The sequence below is a fragment of the Schistocerca gregaria genome, chromosome 8 (genome assembly GCF_023897955.1).
Source record: "Schistocerca gregaria isolate iqSchGreg1 chromosome 8, iqSchGreg1.2, whole genome shotgun sequence".
Lineage (NCBI taxonomy): Eukaryota > Metazoa > Arthropoda > Insecta > Orthoptera > Acrididae > Schistocerca > Schistocerca gregaria.
Window position 1 is genome coordinate 49,544,400 of NC_064927.1, and position 17,132 is coordinate 49,561,531.

The 17,132-nt window shown below is 45.1% G+C and overlaps 1 protein-coding gene across 1 annotated transcript; it reads right to left on the bottom strand.

Moving 5' to 3' along the window:
* Positions 1-4,768: 4,768 nt before the first annotated feature.
* LOC126284501 (cyclic AMP-inducible protein BP74-like) lies at positions 4,769-16,379 on the bottom strand. Its single transcript, XM_049983476.1, has 2 exons — positions 16,341-16,379; positions 4,769-6,376 (listed from the first exon to the last, which is right to left on the bottom strand). Exons 1-2 carry the CDS (start codon positions 16,377-16,379, stop codon positions 4,769-4,771), a joined length of 1,647 nt encoding a protein of 548 aa, XP_049839433.1.
* Positions 16,380-17,132: the final 753 nt, after the last annotated feature.

A 17,132-nucleotide genomic window follows, 5' to 3' on the forward strand; every position in this document is an offset into this window, starting at 1 on the left:
CAGCACTCGAGAGCCGATCCAACATATTGCGTCGAGTGTAGCGCGATCGTGCCAGCCGCCCGACTAAAATTCATGTTTTGTCACAGCACACGGAATTAAATGCTATTCTAGTGTACATGTGGACGTCCGAGGAGGATGAAACTTTAAGGACAGAGTGTTTAAAGAAATTTAAAGACTGCTGATGTATTCGCGGCGAAATGAAGCACCTGTTTCAGTTTTTACCGAATACATAATGGTTTCTCTATGTGCAACACGAGGTTAAGTCTGTCGCCCTCCTTTATTTCTGTTTTTAGGTTTTAGTTCCGATATTTATCGGAAATGAAATCTAAAAACCGAAGAATCGACATTCCATGGACGTTAATTCATAAAATTTACTTGCTTCGTTTTTGTATGTACTGAAAAATTCCAGCCTATATCCGTGCCATCTGCTACGTATTTTTTTTCAATTCTAACAGTCGCTAAATGCTTCATTTCTTACGCATCTGTTGTATTTATTAGATTACGTGCGCCGACACCATGTGTTGTCTTTCTTCTTCGAATATGAGTCTCTTATTTATGGAGGTAGCACAAGAAGATGACCTGTAAATTTCAATTAATGTTTTCACGAACATCTTTTGTTTTATTTATCTTGCTTTACCACGATGTATTTTCTCAGTCAACTATAAATCACGTTACACATTTCAGGAACAATTTTAGTTTTTAATTGTGGCGGCAGGAGAGTACTGAATCTTAGGCCTGCTGCCATTGGCGAGAAATTGTAATATACGTAGCTAACACTCTCCCCTCGGAGTTTACAACGTCTGTCAGGACTGCAGTATTTTCCCTTAAGAATGGTTTTATGATGTTCAGCAGTTCCGAAATGCACGATTCACCCGTTCTGCGATTGCCACTTCTTTGCCCACAGCTATCTCTCGGCTATTTTTCCGTGTTGCCTGTAAAACAGGCAAAGCAAACCCCGTTTTTGCTTCTGTGAAAAACTAAGCGGGTTCCCGTAGGGCAAACACAACGAAGTAAACATAAACAAATTACGACAGCAGGTCCGCACTATAATCGCCGAGTTTAGTCTGTCGGGACGTGTGTAGGGAGCAACGGAATTGGTCATCTGTCAGGCGATAAATAAGTGCGTGTGGAGGGGTGTTACGTACGCCTTATTTTACGCAAATAAAGTTTGTTTATGCTTAAACCAATGACAAATGCGACTTCCCGGCTTTCCGACGCTGAGCTGCCTCTTTCCTTTAACTAGTCTCTGATGCCAGCCAACACAGCCGGATAAATGTTTTCCTTCTGGCACAAATTTTAATTACTTCCTGATGAACAGCGGAGAATCGTTCACAAACTGTCGCGCAAAGGTTTTTACTGACTGCACGTTCCGTGGGCAAATTGTGGTACCCATGTTGTTGTTGTGGTTGTTGTGGCCTTCAGTCCTGAGACTGGTTTGATGCAGATCTCCATGCTATTCTATCCTGTGCAAACTTCATCATCCAGTATTTACTGCAACCTACATCCTTCTGAATCTGTTTAGTGTATTCATCTCTTGGTCACCCTCTATGATTTTTATCCTCCACACTGCCCTCCAATGCTAAATTTGGGATCCCTTGATGCCTCAGAACATGTCCTACCAACCGGTCCCTTCTTCTTGTCAAGTTGTGCCACAAACTCCTCTTCTCCCCAATCCTATTCAATACCTCCTCATTAGTTACGTGATCTACCTGTCTAATTTTCAGCATTCTTCTGTAGCACCACATTTCGAAAGCTTCTATTCTCTTCCCGTTTCACTTCCATGTTTCACTTCCATACATGGCTACAATCGATACAAATACTTTCAGAAACGACTTCCTGACACTTAAATCTACACTTGATGATAACAAATTTCTCTTATTCAGAAACGCTTTCCTTGCCATTGCCAGTCTACATTTTATATCCTCTCTACTTCGACCATCATCAGTTATTTTACTTCCTAAATAGCAAAACGCCTTTACTACTTTAAGTGTCTAATTTCCTAATCTAATTCCTGCAGCATCTCCCGACGTAATTCGACTACATTCCATTATCCTCGTTTTGCTTTTGTTGATGTTCATCTTATATCCTTCTTTCAAGACACTGTCCATTCCGTTCAACTGCTCTTCCAGGCCCTTTGGCAGATTTACAATGTCATTGGCGAACCTCAGACAGCAAAGTTTTTACTTCTTCTCCATGAATTTTAATACCTACTCCGAATTTTTCTTTTATTTCCTTTACTGCTTGCTCAATATACAGATTCAATAACATTGGGGAGAGGCTACAACCCTGTCTCGCTCCTTTCCCAATTACTGCTTTTCTTTCATGCCCCTCGACCCTGACTGCCATCTGGTTTCTGTACAAATTGTAAATAGCCTTTCGCTCCCTGTATTTTACACCTGCCACCTTCAGAATTTGAAAGAGAGTATTCCAGTCAACATTGTCAAAAGCTTTCTCTAAGTCTACAAATGCTAGAAACGTAGGTTTGCCTTTTCTTAATCTTTCTTATAAGGTAAGTCGTAAGGTCAGAATTGCCTCACGTGTTCCAACATTACTACGGAATCCAACCTGATTCTCCCCGAGTTCCGCATCTACCAGATTTTCCATTCGTCTGTAAAGAATTAGTGTTAGTATTTTGCAGCTGTGACTTATTAAGCTGATTGTTCGGTAATTTTCACATCTGTCAATACCTGCTTTCTTTGGGATTGGAATTATTATATTCTTCTTGAAGTCTGAGGGTATTTCGCCTGTCTCATACATCTTGCTCACCAGATGGTAGAATATTGCCATGACTGGCTCTCCCAAGGTCGTCAGTAGTTCTAACAGAATGTTGTCTACTCCCGGGGCTTTATTTCGACTCAGCTCTTTCAGTGCTCTTTCAAACTCCTCATGCAGTATCATATCTCCCATTTCATCTTTATCTACCTCCTCTTCCATTTCGACAATATTGTCCTCAAGTACATCGCCTTTTTAGAAACCCTCTATGTACTCAACCACTAGTATGAATATCAAGAGCTCAGATGGAAACCCAGTTCCAAGCAAAGAAGGGAAAGCACAAAGGTGGGATGTCTTCTCTCCAAAGGTCTCTTTAATTTTACTGTAAGCAGTATCTATCTTACCCCCTAGTGAGATAAGCTTCTATATCCTTACATTTGTCCTCTAGCCATCCCTGCTTAGCATTTTGCACTTCCTGTCGATCTTATTTTTGAGATGTTTGTATTCCTTTTTGCCTGCTTCATTTACTGCATTTTTATATTTTCTCCTTTCATCAATTAATTCAATATTTCTTCTGTTACCCAAGGATTTCTAGCAGCCCTCGTCCTTTTACTTACTTTATCTTCTGCTGCCTTCACTACTTCATCCCTCAGAGCTACCCATTCTTCTTCTACTGTGTTTCTTTCCCCCATTCCTGTCAATTGTTCCCTTATGCTCTCCTTGAAACTCTGTACAACCTCCGGTTCTTTCAGTTTGTCCAGATCCCATGTCCTTAAATTCCCACCTTTTTGCTTCGGCAGATTAACACGCAGAGATTCAAAAAGCTATTAGACACAGTTCCTGCGTTTTCGTCAGGGTCTACTGTAGAGTTGCACTGCACGTGCCGATAGTCCGTGGAAAACTAAACTATGCGGGACAACGGTCTTCAGTATGGACAGGAAATGCGATTGTTGTGTGCGGATGCGAGCCGAGTTGGCGACGCTTCGCTCTCAGCTTCAGGCTGTGACTGCTTCGGTTACACAGCTTGAGGGTGCAGTGGACGGGCACCACTGTTGTGGACTGGCCGTCGGGATTCAATTGACGTCCAGCGCGTCCGAATCCTCCTATCGGTCCTCACCGCTGGACTGCCCAGTTACAGCTCGCACTGATGCTGGCTCCTCACCTGTGATCGAGTGGGACGTCGCCCCACGGTGTAGCAGGTGGCGAAAGAGTTCCCAGGCGGCCGACCGTAAGGCCTCCCCGGTTTGTCTGACAAACAGGTTCCAGGCGCTGTCTGTGGCTGACGCTGTCGCAGAGCCAGACGCTGTCGCCTCTCCTGTTTCAACCTACAAATGCAGGCAATCACAGAGGGTGGGATTATTGATAGTTGGGAGCGCCCACGCTAGGCTCCTTATGGGTTCCCTTATGGACATGGCTGCCAAGAACGGAAAGAAAACCAATGTGCACTCAGTGTGCATACTGGTTGGAGTCATTCCAGATGTGGAACAGGTCCTCCTGGATGCCATGAAGAGCACAGGGTGCAGCGAAATGCAGGTGGTGGCTCACGTCGGTGTCAATGATGTGTGTCACTTTGGATCAGGAGATCATATAGTACTCGCATTTTCCAGAGCAAGAATATAGATTATCACGTCATATTTCCCCGAATTCAAAGTTCACCGCCAGGCCATTTGGAGCGCTAGTGTCGGTCTCTGCGACCGTACCTTAACATAGTCGCTACTCTTGTGATATTTTGGTATTCTGTGTGGCGGATCACCACCCTCCATTCAGTACGATACAGAGTCGTATCAGCGTGGAATGCCTCGCGGCACCCCTGTCTGACACACGAGCTTAGTTCGACTCAATGTGCAGCCACTTGTCACTGTCAGATGTAGCTTCACTGTCAATTTTTTGTTCATTCAGGCTTCGAAAATTAATAAAGTACTGTAACTAGAAGAGAAACCAGACAATGAGCAGGTATTTATTTCTTCTAGTCTTCCGTTAGTCCGTCTCTTCCTCCTGCTTCTCTCTGTCCTCCTCCTCCTCCTCCCCCCTTTCTCTAGCCATCCTCCCTCTCTCTTTATCCATTCTTCTCTCCCTCCTTTATCCACCGCCTCCACACCTCCCCTGTCTCTTGCCATCTCGTCCTCTCCCCTCTGTCCATTTCCTCTCTTCTGCTGTCCATGTCCTCCCCCTCATACACCTCCCCCTCATACACCTCCCCCTCATACACCTCCCCCTCATACACCTCCCCCTCATACACCTCCCCCTCATACACCTCCCCCTCATACACCTCCCCCTCATACACCTCCCCCTCATACACCTCCCCCTCATACACCTCCCCCTCATACACCTCCCCCTCATACACCTCCCCCTCATACACCTCCCCCTCATACACCTCCCCCTCATACACCTCCCCCTCATACACCTCCCCCTCATACACCTCCCCCTCATACACCTCCCCCTCATACACCTCCCCCTCATACACCTCCCCCTCATACACCTCCCCCTCATACACCTCCCCCTCATACACCTCCCCCTCATACACCTCCCCCTCATACACCTCCCCCTCATACACCTCCCCCTCATACACCTCCCCCTCATACACCTCCCCCTCATACACCTCCCCCTCATACACCTCCCCCTCATACACCTCCCCCTCATACACCTCCCCCTCATACACCTCCCCCTCATACACCTCCCCCTCATACACCTCCCCCTCATACACCTCCCCCTCATACACCTCCCCCTCATACACCTCCCCCTCATACACCTCCCCCTCATACACCTCCCCCTCATACACCTCCCCCTCATACACCTCCCCCTCATACACCTCCCCCTCATACACCTCCCCCTCATACACCTCCCCCTCATACACCTCCCCCTCATACACCTCCCCCTCATACACCTCCCCCTCATACACCTCCCCCTCATACACCTCCCCCTCATACACCTCCCCCTCATACACCTCCCCCTCATACACCTCCCCCTCATACACCTCCCCCTCATACACCTCCCCCTCATACACCTCCCCCTCATACACCTCCCCCTCATACACCTCCCCCTCATACACCTCCCCCTCATACACCTCCCCCTCATACACCTCCCCCTCATACACCTCCCCCTCATACACCTCCCCCTCATACACCTCCCCCTCATACACCTCCCCCTCATACACCTCCCCCTCATACACCTCCCCCTCATACACCTCCCCCTCATACACCTCCCCCTCATACACCTCCCCCTCATACACCTCCCCCTCATACACCTCCCCCTCATACACCTCCCCCTCATACACCTCCCCCTCATACACCTCCCCCTCATACACCTCCCCCTCATACACCTCCCCCTCATACACCTCCCCCTCATACACCTCCCCCTCATACACCTCCCCCTCATACACCTCCCCCTCATACACCTCCCCCTCATACACCTCCCCCTCATACACCTCCCCCTCATACACCTCCCCCTCATACACCTCCCCCTCATACACCTCCCCCTCATACACCTCCCCCTCATACACCTCCCCCTCATACACCTCCCCCTCATACACCTCCCCCTCATACACCTCCCCCTCATACACCTCCCCCTCATACACCTCCCCCTCATACACCTCCCCCTCATACACCTCCCCCTCATACACCTCCCCCTCATACACCTCCCCCTCATAGGTTTTTAGCTCTTCATTCTAGACAGCAACTAATGTGTGCCAAATATGACTGAAGTCGTTCCAAGGTTTAGGATGAGCATTTTACCGCTAGTTTGTCTGAAATTAGGTGACGTGTACGTATATGAGCAAATTTCGATCATATGTATACAAATATTTCACCTGTAGGCCTAGCGAATTTTCACCCTGCTATTGTGTTTTCATATAGCTAAATGTTTACGACGTCGTATGTCCTGAAATATGTGTTGTACAATGAGATAGTGGCCACGTATACTGCTGGATCTACGTGGAAAATTATCTGTTCACAACGCATTTCGCAGAGTTGGCAGTAAAGAAGTAATAAATTAAAACGTCACACATCATCTGACAGTTTCTCACGCATCCCACTGTTTATGACGTCATATATAACTTTATAACAAATAGTTCAAAAGATATTTTTGTAGGTACGTTGAGCGGCATATATGGATTATGTTTGCGACTAGAGTTGGTTTCAAATAAGTGATAAATTAAAACGTCATGCATAATCTGAACGTTTTTCACTCATGGCTCAGGAGACATGTCAAATACTGAGATGAGTTGTAGAATTATATATTGTAGGTACATTCAGCGACAAATGAGGATATTGTCTCCAAAAAATGTTGCGAATAGAATAAGTAGCAACTGCGTAATAATTTAAACGTCTTGCATGATATGGTAGTTTTCCACGCAGTCAGTGTTTATGAAGTCTTGGCGCCTAAACTAAATGTCGTTCCACGATGTAATTTAATGCTACATTCGGAGGTATAGGCGAATACTGTCTGCATAAAAAAATTGTCACGAATACGTTAGCAACAAATACGCAATTAATTAAAACGTCACTTGCCACGTGAACAGCAACACTGTAGTAAGCGACATGTTTTGTTTTCATCATTTTTTGGTGTTATGAGAGAGAAAAAGTTTCGTAAAGATTTGAAATTATGTGTCAAGTTTATTGCAAGTCTGTAAGTGGTCTGAGCTACAAATGCTGGATGACTGAAGAGTGGGTGTTCTCGCTCGTGGGCTGCGCTGGTTTTGCACCCCCACCCCCACCCCTTGTGGTCCTTACCACCACAGTGATCCTTTCCACACAGTAAATGATACGTGCATCAAGTTTGGTTGAAATTCGTCCTGTGGTTTAGGCAGACATGTGGAACGAACCTACATACATACACATATACATACAAACATGTATATAATTTGTGTGAAGTACACAGTGAGAAGATTGTTATTTACTGTCCTTCCAGTGCAGTTTTAACACTCGCAATAGCAAGCCATTTTCAGTAACGTGTATTACCAAAGAGAGGGGGGCGGGGGCCTACTTTGTACCCACTGTAAAGAATTAATGTAACGTATTTATTTTTTTAATTGCGTTAATAGCATACTTTTGAAAGATCTATTGAACATAATCAGGATCCAGTACCTGAATATGTCTTATAAAATGCATGTTTGAAAACAGTTTTAACTTTTCACTTCATTTTTAATTATTTTTAAAGTTTAGTAAATCTAATTATCTTGAGAAAAATTAGTAGTAAAAGTCTTTATAATACTATTGAAGTGCACTTTACTATAATTAAAATAGTTACAAATACCTGACGTAATATAGAATTATCTTATGTACATAACATAGTGTCGTGAGAGTAATTATTCACGACTTTCTTGGGCTTGGAACATACAACAGTTTTTTGCTGTTTTGCATATATGTATCTCTTACAATTGTTGCAGACTATTATTGTTTTGTTCACTTTGTTGTAGGGTTCTGCTTTTGAAAGGCTTTCACTAACACACAAAAGACATCTACGTTTACCTCCATGAGCTTCCTTTGCGCCGTAGTCCTGCTGGATTTTCCTCTGACTACATCTCACGAAACCATACACTGAATAAAGGGCTACAAATATTTCTGGACTGCCAAAGCCTGTCGTTTCAAGAATGGAGGGTATTCTCAAAGTTCTTGAAGAATAAGTCGTCACTTACTAGGTTCTTCTTATGCCAGTCTGGCAAGTTCAACAAAAATAGTGTAGTCCTATTCACCACTGCTATGTACACAAGAGTACAAAAAACAGATAGCGCCCACCTTCTTGTAGCCCTCTTAGTTGAATATTTCTCCACCATTTGATCTATCGTGTCAACGCAACCTTTAGTCTCATTATAGTATAAATTTATGATGAGATGATAGAAATAGCAGATTTCTTTTGGGTTTTTCACGGGGTATGCAATTGTGATTGGAATATTTCCAACACTAATATGTAATTCTCGTCTTGAGGTGTCTCTCAGTTCTTGAGGTATGTGTTTCCAATTAGCTTGTAATGTTCCCACGAGAGTCAGCTTGTGATTCCTCCATAGATCTTCGGCCAAATCAATTGAAGTGCAATATCTATATGTGGTGACCTTTCTCACTGAATTATGTATAGGAACTTTCAGGCGTTTGACCACAGCTGCAGCGGAATTTGAGTGCTGTGTACCATTATTTCTTTTCCCAGCATAAGGCTCGGTGCAGATAACACATCTGGTTTTAGCGTCTGTGAGCATGCGTGTAAGTACATCGTATTTACCATGCTTTTCCTTCACGAAGACCTTGACGGGACACCTGCCACGGAACAATGGCAACTTTTCATCAATAACAGTGTGCATCCCAACAGAATAATATTTTGGATAAAATTCATTCTTTTTATCAAAAACTTCTTGTATTGCAGCAAACTTACCACTTTTATTGCGATCGCTTCGTGACTCTCTGATCAAATCTTATTACCTTAGTAAGCTGCTCGAATCTGGTACGACTTGTAGCAGTGTAAACAAACGTTCCTTAAGTATAGAACCATAAATCTGTAAATGATGACTTACTGTCGTTTTCCTTCCCCATAATAATAAATAGACAGACAGACAGACCTGCGTTCATGGCGTATATAGGACTGTCTTGGGTATTTTCTGCCTCAATGCCTCTTGATTGGTGTGCTTTATTATGATGTTGACAATTTCTGGAGACAAAAACTCTTCAATTATTTCTGTTATTGTTCCTAGTTTACCTTCGTCTCTTATGCCTTCTCTTTCTGTCACTGTGTTTTCTGCTACTCGTCTTCTAATTTGAGGAGGTTTGGAGGTATAAATTTTTCCAGTGCTTGTAATATCCTTGTGACTAACCTCGCAAACTGCGACATCAGTTTCAGGTACCCAGAATTCATCATCAGCTTCTGTAAGTGCTCTATCACTGCCCACATCCTCGCGCACAACACAATCCTCTTCAGGTTCACTCACTACAGCTTCAGTTTCATCAGATTCCATTTGAGAAGCCGTAGATTCGTCCAAAATCTGTGATATTTCTCCATCAGTAAGTGACTGTCGACACGTTTTGAAGCACAGTTTTATTAAGACTGAACTAAGTGCCACTGAACAGGAAACAATAAAGAAACAAAGGGAAATGAATCATTGTTGAGACCTTTGTTGCTATCAGTCCAGAGAAATATAATTTCCATGTGTTCTAAGGTCATATAATGCTGTTATTTGTGGAGTAAGACAAACATTGTGGGAAGTCTCATCTACTACCAAGGGGGGTAAGACTTTACGACCTCCCCCCTTCAACTTAAAATTTCCGATTAAGCTTAAACGAAAAATGTAAAACAATCATAAAATCTGTAAGAAAATTTCATCAAAGACAATAAACATTTTTTACAAAACTTAAGAAAATAAAGTACCCGAGTAGAATTCAATATTTTCAAAAGGTGGGTACAAAGTACCCCCCCCCCTCTCACTCCCCCCCCCCCCCCCCCCCCGGTATTGCGAGGGTTACTGGTCAAGACTATAAGTGATTAGGATTTCCATTACTATATTTCACCGATATACTACTAACTCGCAAAAAAGAAACGATATTGCTCGCATTACTAACGATTTTTTTAACCAACATTTTCTGAGTGTGTCGTTTTTGACCTGCGATAGCGCCACTACGCCATCACAAAAACTGCATGAAAACTGATAAAGTGGACCAACAATTTCTTGCAAACGTGTTCTTACGGTGTATAGAGAAATTTCAAGTAGCGCTTCTGACTCGAAAGAAACGACAATGATTTCCCGATACCGGATACGCTCCGTTGCTGTAACCTGCTCTGAGGCAGACGAGACGACCTTGCTGAATTGAACTGCGATACGTATGAAGGAAGTGGCAGAGGGCAAGGTCAGTGGTCGCACGTGTACTTCCTTGCGTACGTATAGTACGACACAGTTCTCAAAAAAGGTTGAAAAATCGCCTTTGCTTAATATACTCGCAAATTTTGTAACCTTCACAGAACTCTTATGGATACCTTCTTAATATATTCCTCCGCAAGTGAGTGTGCAGCGAAAAGATTGGCCCGTGTCACGCACACGGCGCCTTCAACCATACCGCTAGAAAATAGACTGAATACGCATGCCTGTACCAGTTTCTTCGGTGCTTCAGAGAGGTATGTAAACAGGGAGAATACGGCGCTTCGGTCGGCAACGCCTACGTAAGACAAGTGTTTCGCGCAGTCGTTAGATCTGTCAAGGCTGCTACAATAGGTCAGGATTGTGAGTTTGAACGGGATGTTACTGTCGGCGCCCGAGCGATGGGACACAGCATCTCCGAGGTAGCGAAGAATTGGGGATTTTCCCGTACGAGGATCTCAAGAGGGTACCGTGAATATCAGAGATCCGGCAAAACATATAATTTCCGACATCACTGTGGCCGGAAAAATATTCGGCAAGAACGGGACCAACGACGACCGAAGAGAATCGTTCAATGTGACAGAAGTGCAGTCCTTCCGAAAATTGCTGCAAATTTCAATGCAGTTGGAGTGACATGGGACCCCTGATACGTCTAGATACTACTCTGACGCGTTCCTAAGCATCCTGTCCGATCACCTGCATCCGTTCACTTTCATTGTGCTTTCCGACGGACGTGGGCAATTTCAGCAGGACAGTGCGACACCCTACACGTCCAGAATTGCCACAGAGTGGCTCCAGGAACACGTTTCTGAGTTTAAACACTTACGTTGGCCACCAAGGTGCGCAGACACGAAAATTGAGCATATCTGGGATGCCTTGCAACGTGCTGTTCACAAGAGATCTCCACCCCCTCGTATTCTTATAGATTTATGGACAGCCCTGCAGGATTCACAGCGTCAGTTCTCTCCGGCATTACTCCAGACGCCGGCCGCGGTGGTCTCGCGGTTCTAGGCGCGCAGTCCGGAACCGTGCGACTGCTACGGTCGCAGGTTCGAATCCTGCCTCGGGCATGGGTGTGTGTGATGTCCTTAGGTTAGTTAGGTTTAAGTAGTTCTAAGTTCTAGGGGACTGATGACCTCAGAAGTTAAGTCCCATAGTGCTCAGAGCCATTTGAGCCATTACTCCAGACGTTAGTCGAGTCCGTGCCACGTCGTGTTGTGGCACTTGTGTGTTCGTGGGGGACCTACACGATATTAGGCAGGTGTACCAGTTTCTTTGGCTCTTCAGTGTATATTACCATCGGATCGGCAGTTCTTACATAACATTTGCGTGTGGTACGTGACTCACATTGTCCCTTACATACTCACTTCAACGAGAGACACAACGGGCGTTAGTGACTACTTAAATCTGCAACAGTAGTTTTAATAACCAACTTACAACAGAAATGGAGAAATTTTTAAAAAATAATCAAAATAGCATTAATCTATTTTACTGAGAAATAATTTTTCTGCAATTTTCTAAGAAGAGTTATTGCTTTTTTTCCTGTGAAGAGGAGCCTTTTTCTTGTTGTCTTCCAGAGTAATTTGTTATAACTTCCTTTCTTCGCGTGACGATGTTTAACAATTTTGGGAAGAGGAGTGTTACTTCACAGTTCATTCCATTCTTTTGCATGAAGAAGTTGCTTTTCACGAAGCAGCTCACCTTGTACAGAGAAACAGAGACCGGGTTACAGTTTTGAGAGGGTTACTTAAGCATTCTGGAAGACGAATCAGGTCGAATCCTGTGAGGAAAATACCGTTACGAGCTACAAGCCTCCATCGACTTAGGAATTTTTTTATGGTGAGCGTAAGACGGAGCTAAATGGGAAAAATAAAAAGGAGCGTAGCTGTGGTTCGAATCTTGCTAGTAGCAATGTCTATTTTTAGTATTTGTTTCACATTTATTAACAAATGGAAATGTTATTAACTGACATTCTCTCATAGTCTTTAATGGTAATAAAATCTCTCCATTTCGAATTACTGGCCACGTAAAAATTTGATATAGAGGTGAAATGCGTTTATTAAATAAGAAAGTTGAATATCAACAACGCAGTTCAATCTCTAGAAATAAAAATAGGGTTTATCTTGTATCTGACGTTTCTCATTTTGGTACCCAATAAATTTAAAAAAGTTATTTTTATTAAAAACTGCAATTCGATACTTGATAAGAAACGTTTCCAAATCATCATAAATTCGGTATTTAAATAGAAGTAAAAGTGGTTGCTAATAGCGAAATTCGAACTAACGATTTTACGCTTACAGGCCTCTACGAAATGGCTCTGAGCACTGTGGGACTCAACATCTTAGGTCATCAGTCCCTTAGAACTTAGGTTAGTTAGGTTTAAGTAGTTCTAAGGACATTACACACATACATGGCCAAGGCCTTTACACTAGGCATTTCAATGCCAGTGAATACGTTAATGGTAATAAATTTTTTATACGGTACTTAATAATGATAATTCTTATGATATTCAAGAGCGATATATTCGAGCTGTTTCTTGTTTGTGTCGTATTTCGTTAGAAAGTTGCTATCCCAACACAAACCTTAATATCCCGTTACGCCAGTGCTATGCAGCCTTCCTTACTTCTTTTCGTACCTCTTGTAAACCTCCAGAGGCAGAGTCTGGGAAGCAATCAGGGCGCCATGGTTCTCACTCTTCAGCTCTAAGGCGTGCAGGGCTGCAGTGCTGCCTGTGACTTCCAATGTGCACTCACGTTAATGTGACCATCTGTCGGATGACTTTGCGGCTAAGAGTGCTGGGAGACGTGTGGGAAGAGTGTCGCTGAGGTTCTGGAAGGTACCGGCAGGGATGTGGAGCCGTGCCAAGTCTACAGCCGTGGCCAGCCTGGCTACTTGTCTCAGCTGAGCAAGCATGGAACGAGCAGCCCCATCCAGCCACTCTTTGAAACCACTCGTACACTGTGAGCTGTGTGACTCGTTGCATTGTCTTGCTGGTAGATGCCATCGCGCCTAGGAAAAACAAACTGCATGTAGAGGTTGACATCGACGCATATTTGTGTTGATCCACTGTGGCTTCCAGAATGACAAGATCATTCTAGGAATTTTGTGTCGTCTTGTTGTCACTGTACGCTTGTACCGTGGGAAGCAAGGATAGCATGTTGTTTGGTGGCCAGTATCTTCTTCTATAACAAAAAGTGCATGCATGTATTAACAGGGTTCTTTACTTATAAAAACAAGAAGTTACTTAAGATAGCCGACTTTTACTTCACACAAGACATGGACTATGCACACTATTCTGATGGCTAGGTACTGACTGTGAGCTAGAGGCTGAGCTAACTGCGATTTCGACTCCCATTGGGCTGTGACTGATGACTCAGTACGTTGACTCACTGGACGCCTGCTGACTACCCCCCCTCCCCTCCACCCCAAATCTGCGGCTGCGATCTAAATACTGGTGGTCGAGAGGGCGCTGGCGGCGCATTGTTTGCGAGTGCGTCTTTGGCCTCTCTCCCGATAGGCTCACTTGCTCCAGTGCCTACAATCAATCTTCTCACAACCTCTGTGTCACCTGCTGTGCTGTGCTGGCGAGAGCTTCTGCCAGCACATTACTTCCCTCCCCCTCCCCCCCCCCCCCCCCCGCCGAAATGGCGCACCGTTGCCGTGTAGTAGTGAGGCAGTGAACGACAATGGGGAGGGAGGCAGGATGCTGGACGTAGAGATGAGCCAGGAGCCGTAGCTGTGGAGAAAGGTCTGGATGTGTGGCCTGGCAGCAGTTTTCTGGAATACGTTGCTGTTGCCTCACAAGCCAGAAGGCAGGGTACAGCCAGGAGCACGCCAAAGGGCGTGTCCTGGGGCGACGAGGGTGACGGCGATGCTGTTGCCGTGTCCTAGTTCCATTGGGTCGGCGAGCGGGTACGGTCAGGTCGAGGGCGTATCATCCATCCGTTCCTTGATGGCACCAGCGGGCATCTGCGAAGGCCGTGCGCCCCTGTGAGGCAGTGAACATGGGGAAAGAAAAGCAGCAGAATCGCGGAGGAATGACACGCACGAATTTGGTTCTGATGGCGGCGGTGCAAACCATTGGGAGCTGCAATCAAATATGTAAAGAGCCAATGCGTTCCTGAACCACACCTCTTGCACCAGCGCTCACTGTTGCCATAAACTGTAAAAAAAAAAAAAAATTACGCGGCACGAAGCGGTACCTGCGGCCCATTCGCGGCACCGGGTGCTGTGGTGGGTGTAGCAAGTGAAGTACCGACCGATGACTGCGGCCGTGCAGAAGTTCCGGCTGTGATGGTCCGTCTCGTGGGTGTGAGCGATAGGAGGCGGAAAAGAGTTGCAGCGCCTGTTCCCAATTACAATCTTAATAATTTTACCATATTATAATAAAACACCATTCCAAGGTTTTTAATTTAAACTAATACAGAATAAAATCTGATTAATATAGTAAATGTGTAGGTGGTAAGAAGCTTGGCCACTGTTGTTTGGAAGTCCGTATGAAGCGATCTGCTTGTCCGCTGGTCTGCGAGTGAAACGGAGCACTTGTTAGATGACGAATGCCGTTTCGTTCACAAAACTGTTCAGGGTGTGCCATGAAAACGTTCCCAATACCACAACGCTCCCGCCTCTGGCCTGGACTCTTCTAAAGGAAAACACCCTGCAACAGTCGTCAGATGTTTCTAGCCATACACGCCAGCAGCGGTCAGTCTAGTGGACCATAAAAACGGGAACCACGTGATGCCATCTGTCTTCGACAGAGGCTGGAATTCGCAGCCCAGTACCGTAATTGGACGTCCAGCCAGTGGCAACAAACAGCGGTCAGCATGCCGTCCTGAAGCGGGCGGCTGCTGTAGAGGTTCAGACACAGCAACGTCTGGTGAACGGCCGCTGAGGAGACGCAGTCGGCAGCCCCTCGGCTTAGGAGCGAATGATGGCTGTGGAGACGTGTACGGCCGAATAGACGAGCAGCTGTTGAGCAGCTGGCCGCCCATCTGTCATCTGTGCGGCGTGCTGCACTACACTTCCACTGGCGCCAGGTTTGGTTAGCGCCGTCTTACCGTGCACTTTATGCTTCAGCCACGATGACAGCGAACAATTTTTAAACTTAGCCGTTTCCATCCCTGGCTCGAAAAGCAATTGTCGTGCCCTTTTGGTCGCCAATTCAGTTTCTCCTTTTCCTATCAACGACTGCACCGTTTTCCGCGTCCCCTGACACGCTATGCGTACACCCTCCACTGCTAGAGCTGCACCTGCCGTCTGTGAGTGGTTACTGCATGTGTGACGCTATTTCAGTGATTGATAAATGGGCTCATACTGTCAAGTTCTTTACACAATCATGTCAAATTACAGTTTGACGTTGCGCTCCTTCTCTCCTAACTGCCATGCACTGATTCGGTTGAGGAAGATGCCATAAGGTCAGTTTATCATGCCATACGCTACCCAGGAGCCACTGCGCTGAAACAGTTTATTTGGCGTCTTCAGTCCCCAATACTCGGTCTATGTGCAATCTTGAGATGCAGATCTCCAATCTAAATGTACATGTGCACCACTGCAAACATTCTGTTTTCAGTTGGTCATCCTGCTAAGATGCAGATGTGCTAATGCCGTCTACATTATTTAATGGGACCCACATAGCAAGTCTTTCTGTTCAGTACGGGACGTTGGCCAGCAGAGATGTCTATTGAGGCAATGGAGGACTGCAGGATAGGTGTGTCGAATCTGCAAATATCTTACATTAGGTGTCAGGTTAATCAATTCTCACTGGTTCTCGGGGAATAGGGAGGGGGGGGGGGTTTACCATCTTGGGAATGCTTGGTAAAGTCCCCAGAGTAGTCATTGAGGCAACTGTGTCATGTGACAAGGGTGACGGCAACCGACTCACTTACTCTCCCCTTGTAACCAATGAGGATCAAGCACCACCTCCTCCCCTCTTTTATAACTGGGACACTTGAGTGCGAGGGGCTACTCCAGAGCTATAAAGCACGGGGGGAGTGGGGGGGGGGGGGCGCATCAGCCAATGGCTGTTTGTAACGAATTACGTTAAGTCATGTCACTTGAGTTTAATTATATAATACTGGTATTAACAAATATGAGGCGCCAGCGGATGCCGCATCCAGGAAGTACTCTCATTATTTCATATTTTTTTGTAGTTTTCACCCATTTTCATTTCAAGTATTTCCAGGTGGATCATCCTTTTGATATTCTTTACAGAATGTAAAATCTTACAATCAACATGATTTGAGCGATTGGTTTTCTGTTATCAGATAATCAGCTAAGGTTTAACCTTTCTTTCTTAATCTGTAGTTTCTCTTATGTTCAGATAACCTAAGTGCCACAGATCTACCTGACTCACAAGCAGTACTGTGGAGAAGTATAAGTTAGTCACACTCTACACAACACTCTATGCAAGTATTTCTCGGTGACATAAGCAAAGTGATACTTTCCTATGTAAACAACCTACATCTCATCATCTTTGGATCTTATGCATTTCTAACATCCTCGAACTCAGTTTAATCGCCTTGATGAGCTCCGGTCTTATTGCCAAAGGAAATTCAAAGGGCAATCACCACGCAGCATTGCAAGAGAAGAT

Excerpts from the sequence above, each read along its gene's own strand:
- LOC126284501 (XM_049983476.1), bottom strand. The coding sequence starts at position 16,379 with ATGACTACTCTGGGGACTTTACCAAGCATTCCCAAGATG. Across the intron at positions 6,377-16,340 it reads TACCAAGCATTCCCAAGATG|AATGAAGAGCTAAAAACCTA; the intron begins GTAAACCCCCCC and ends GTTGCTGTCTAG.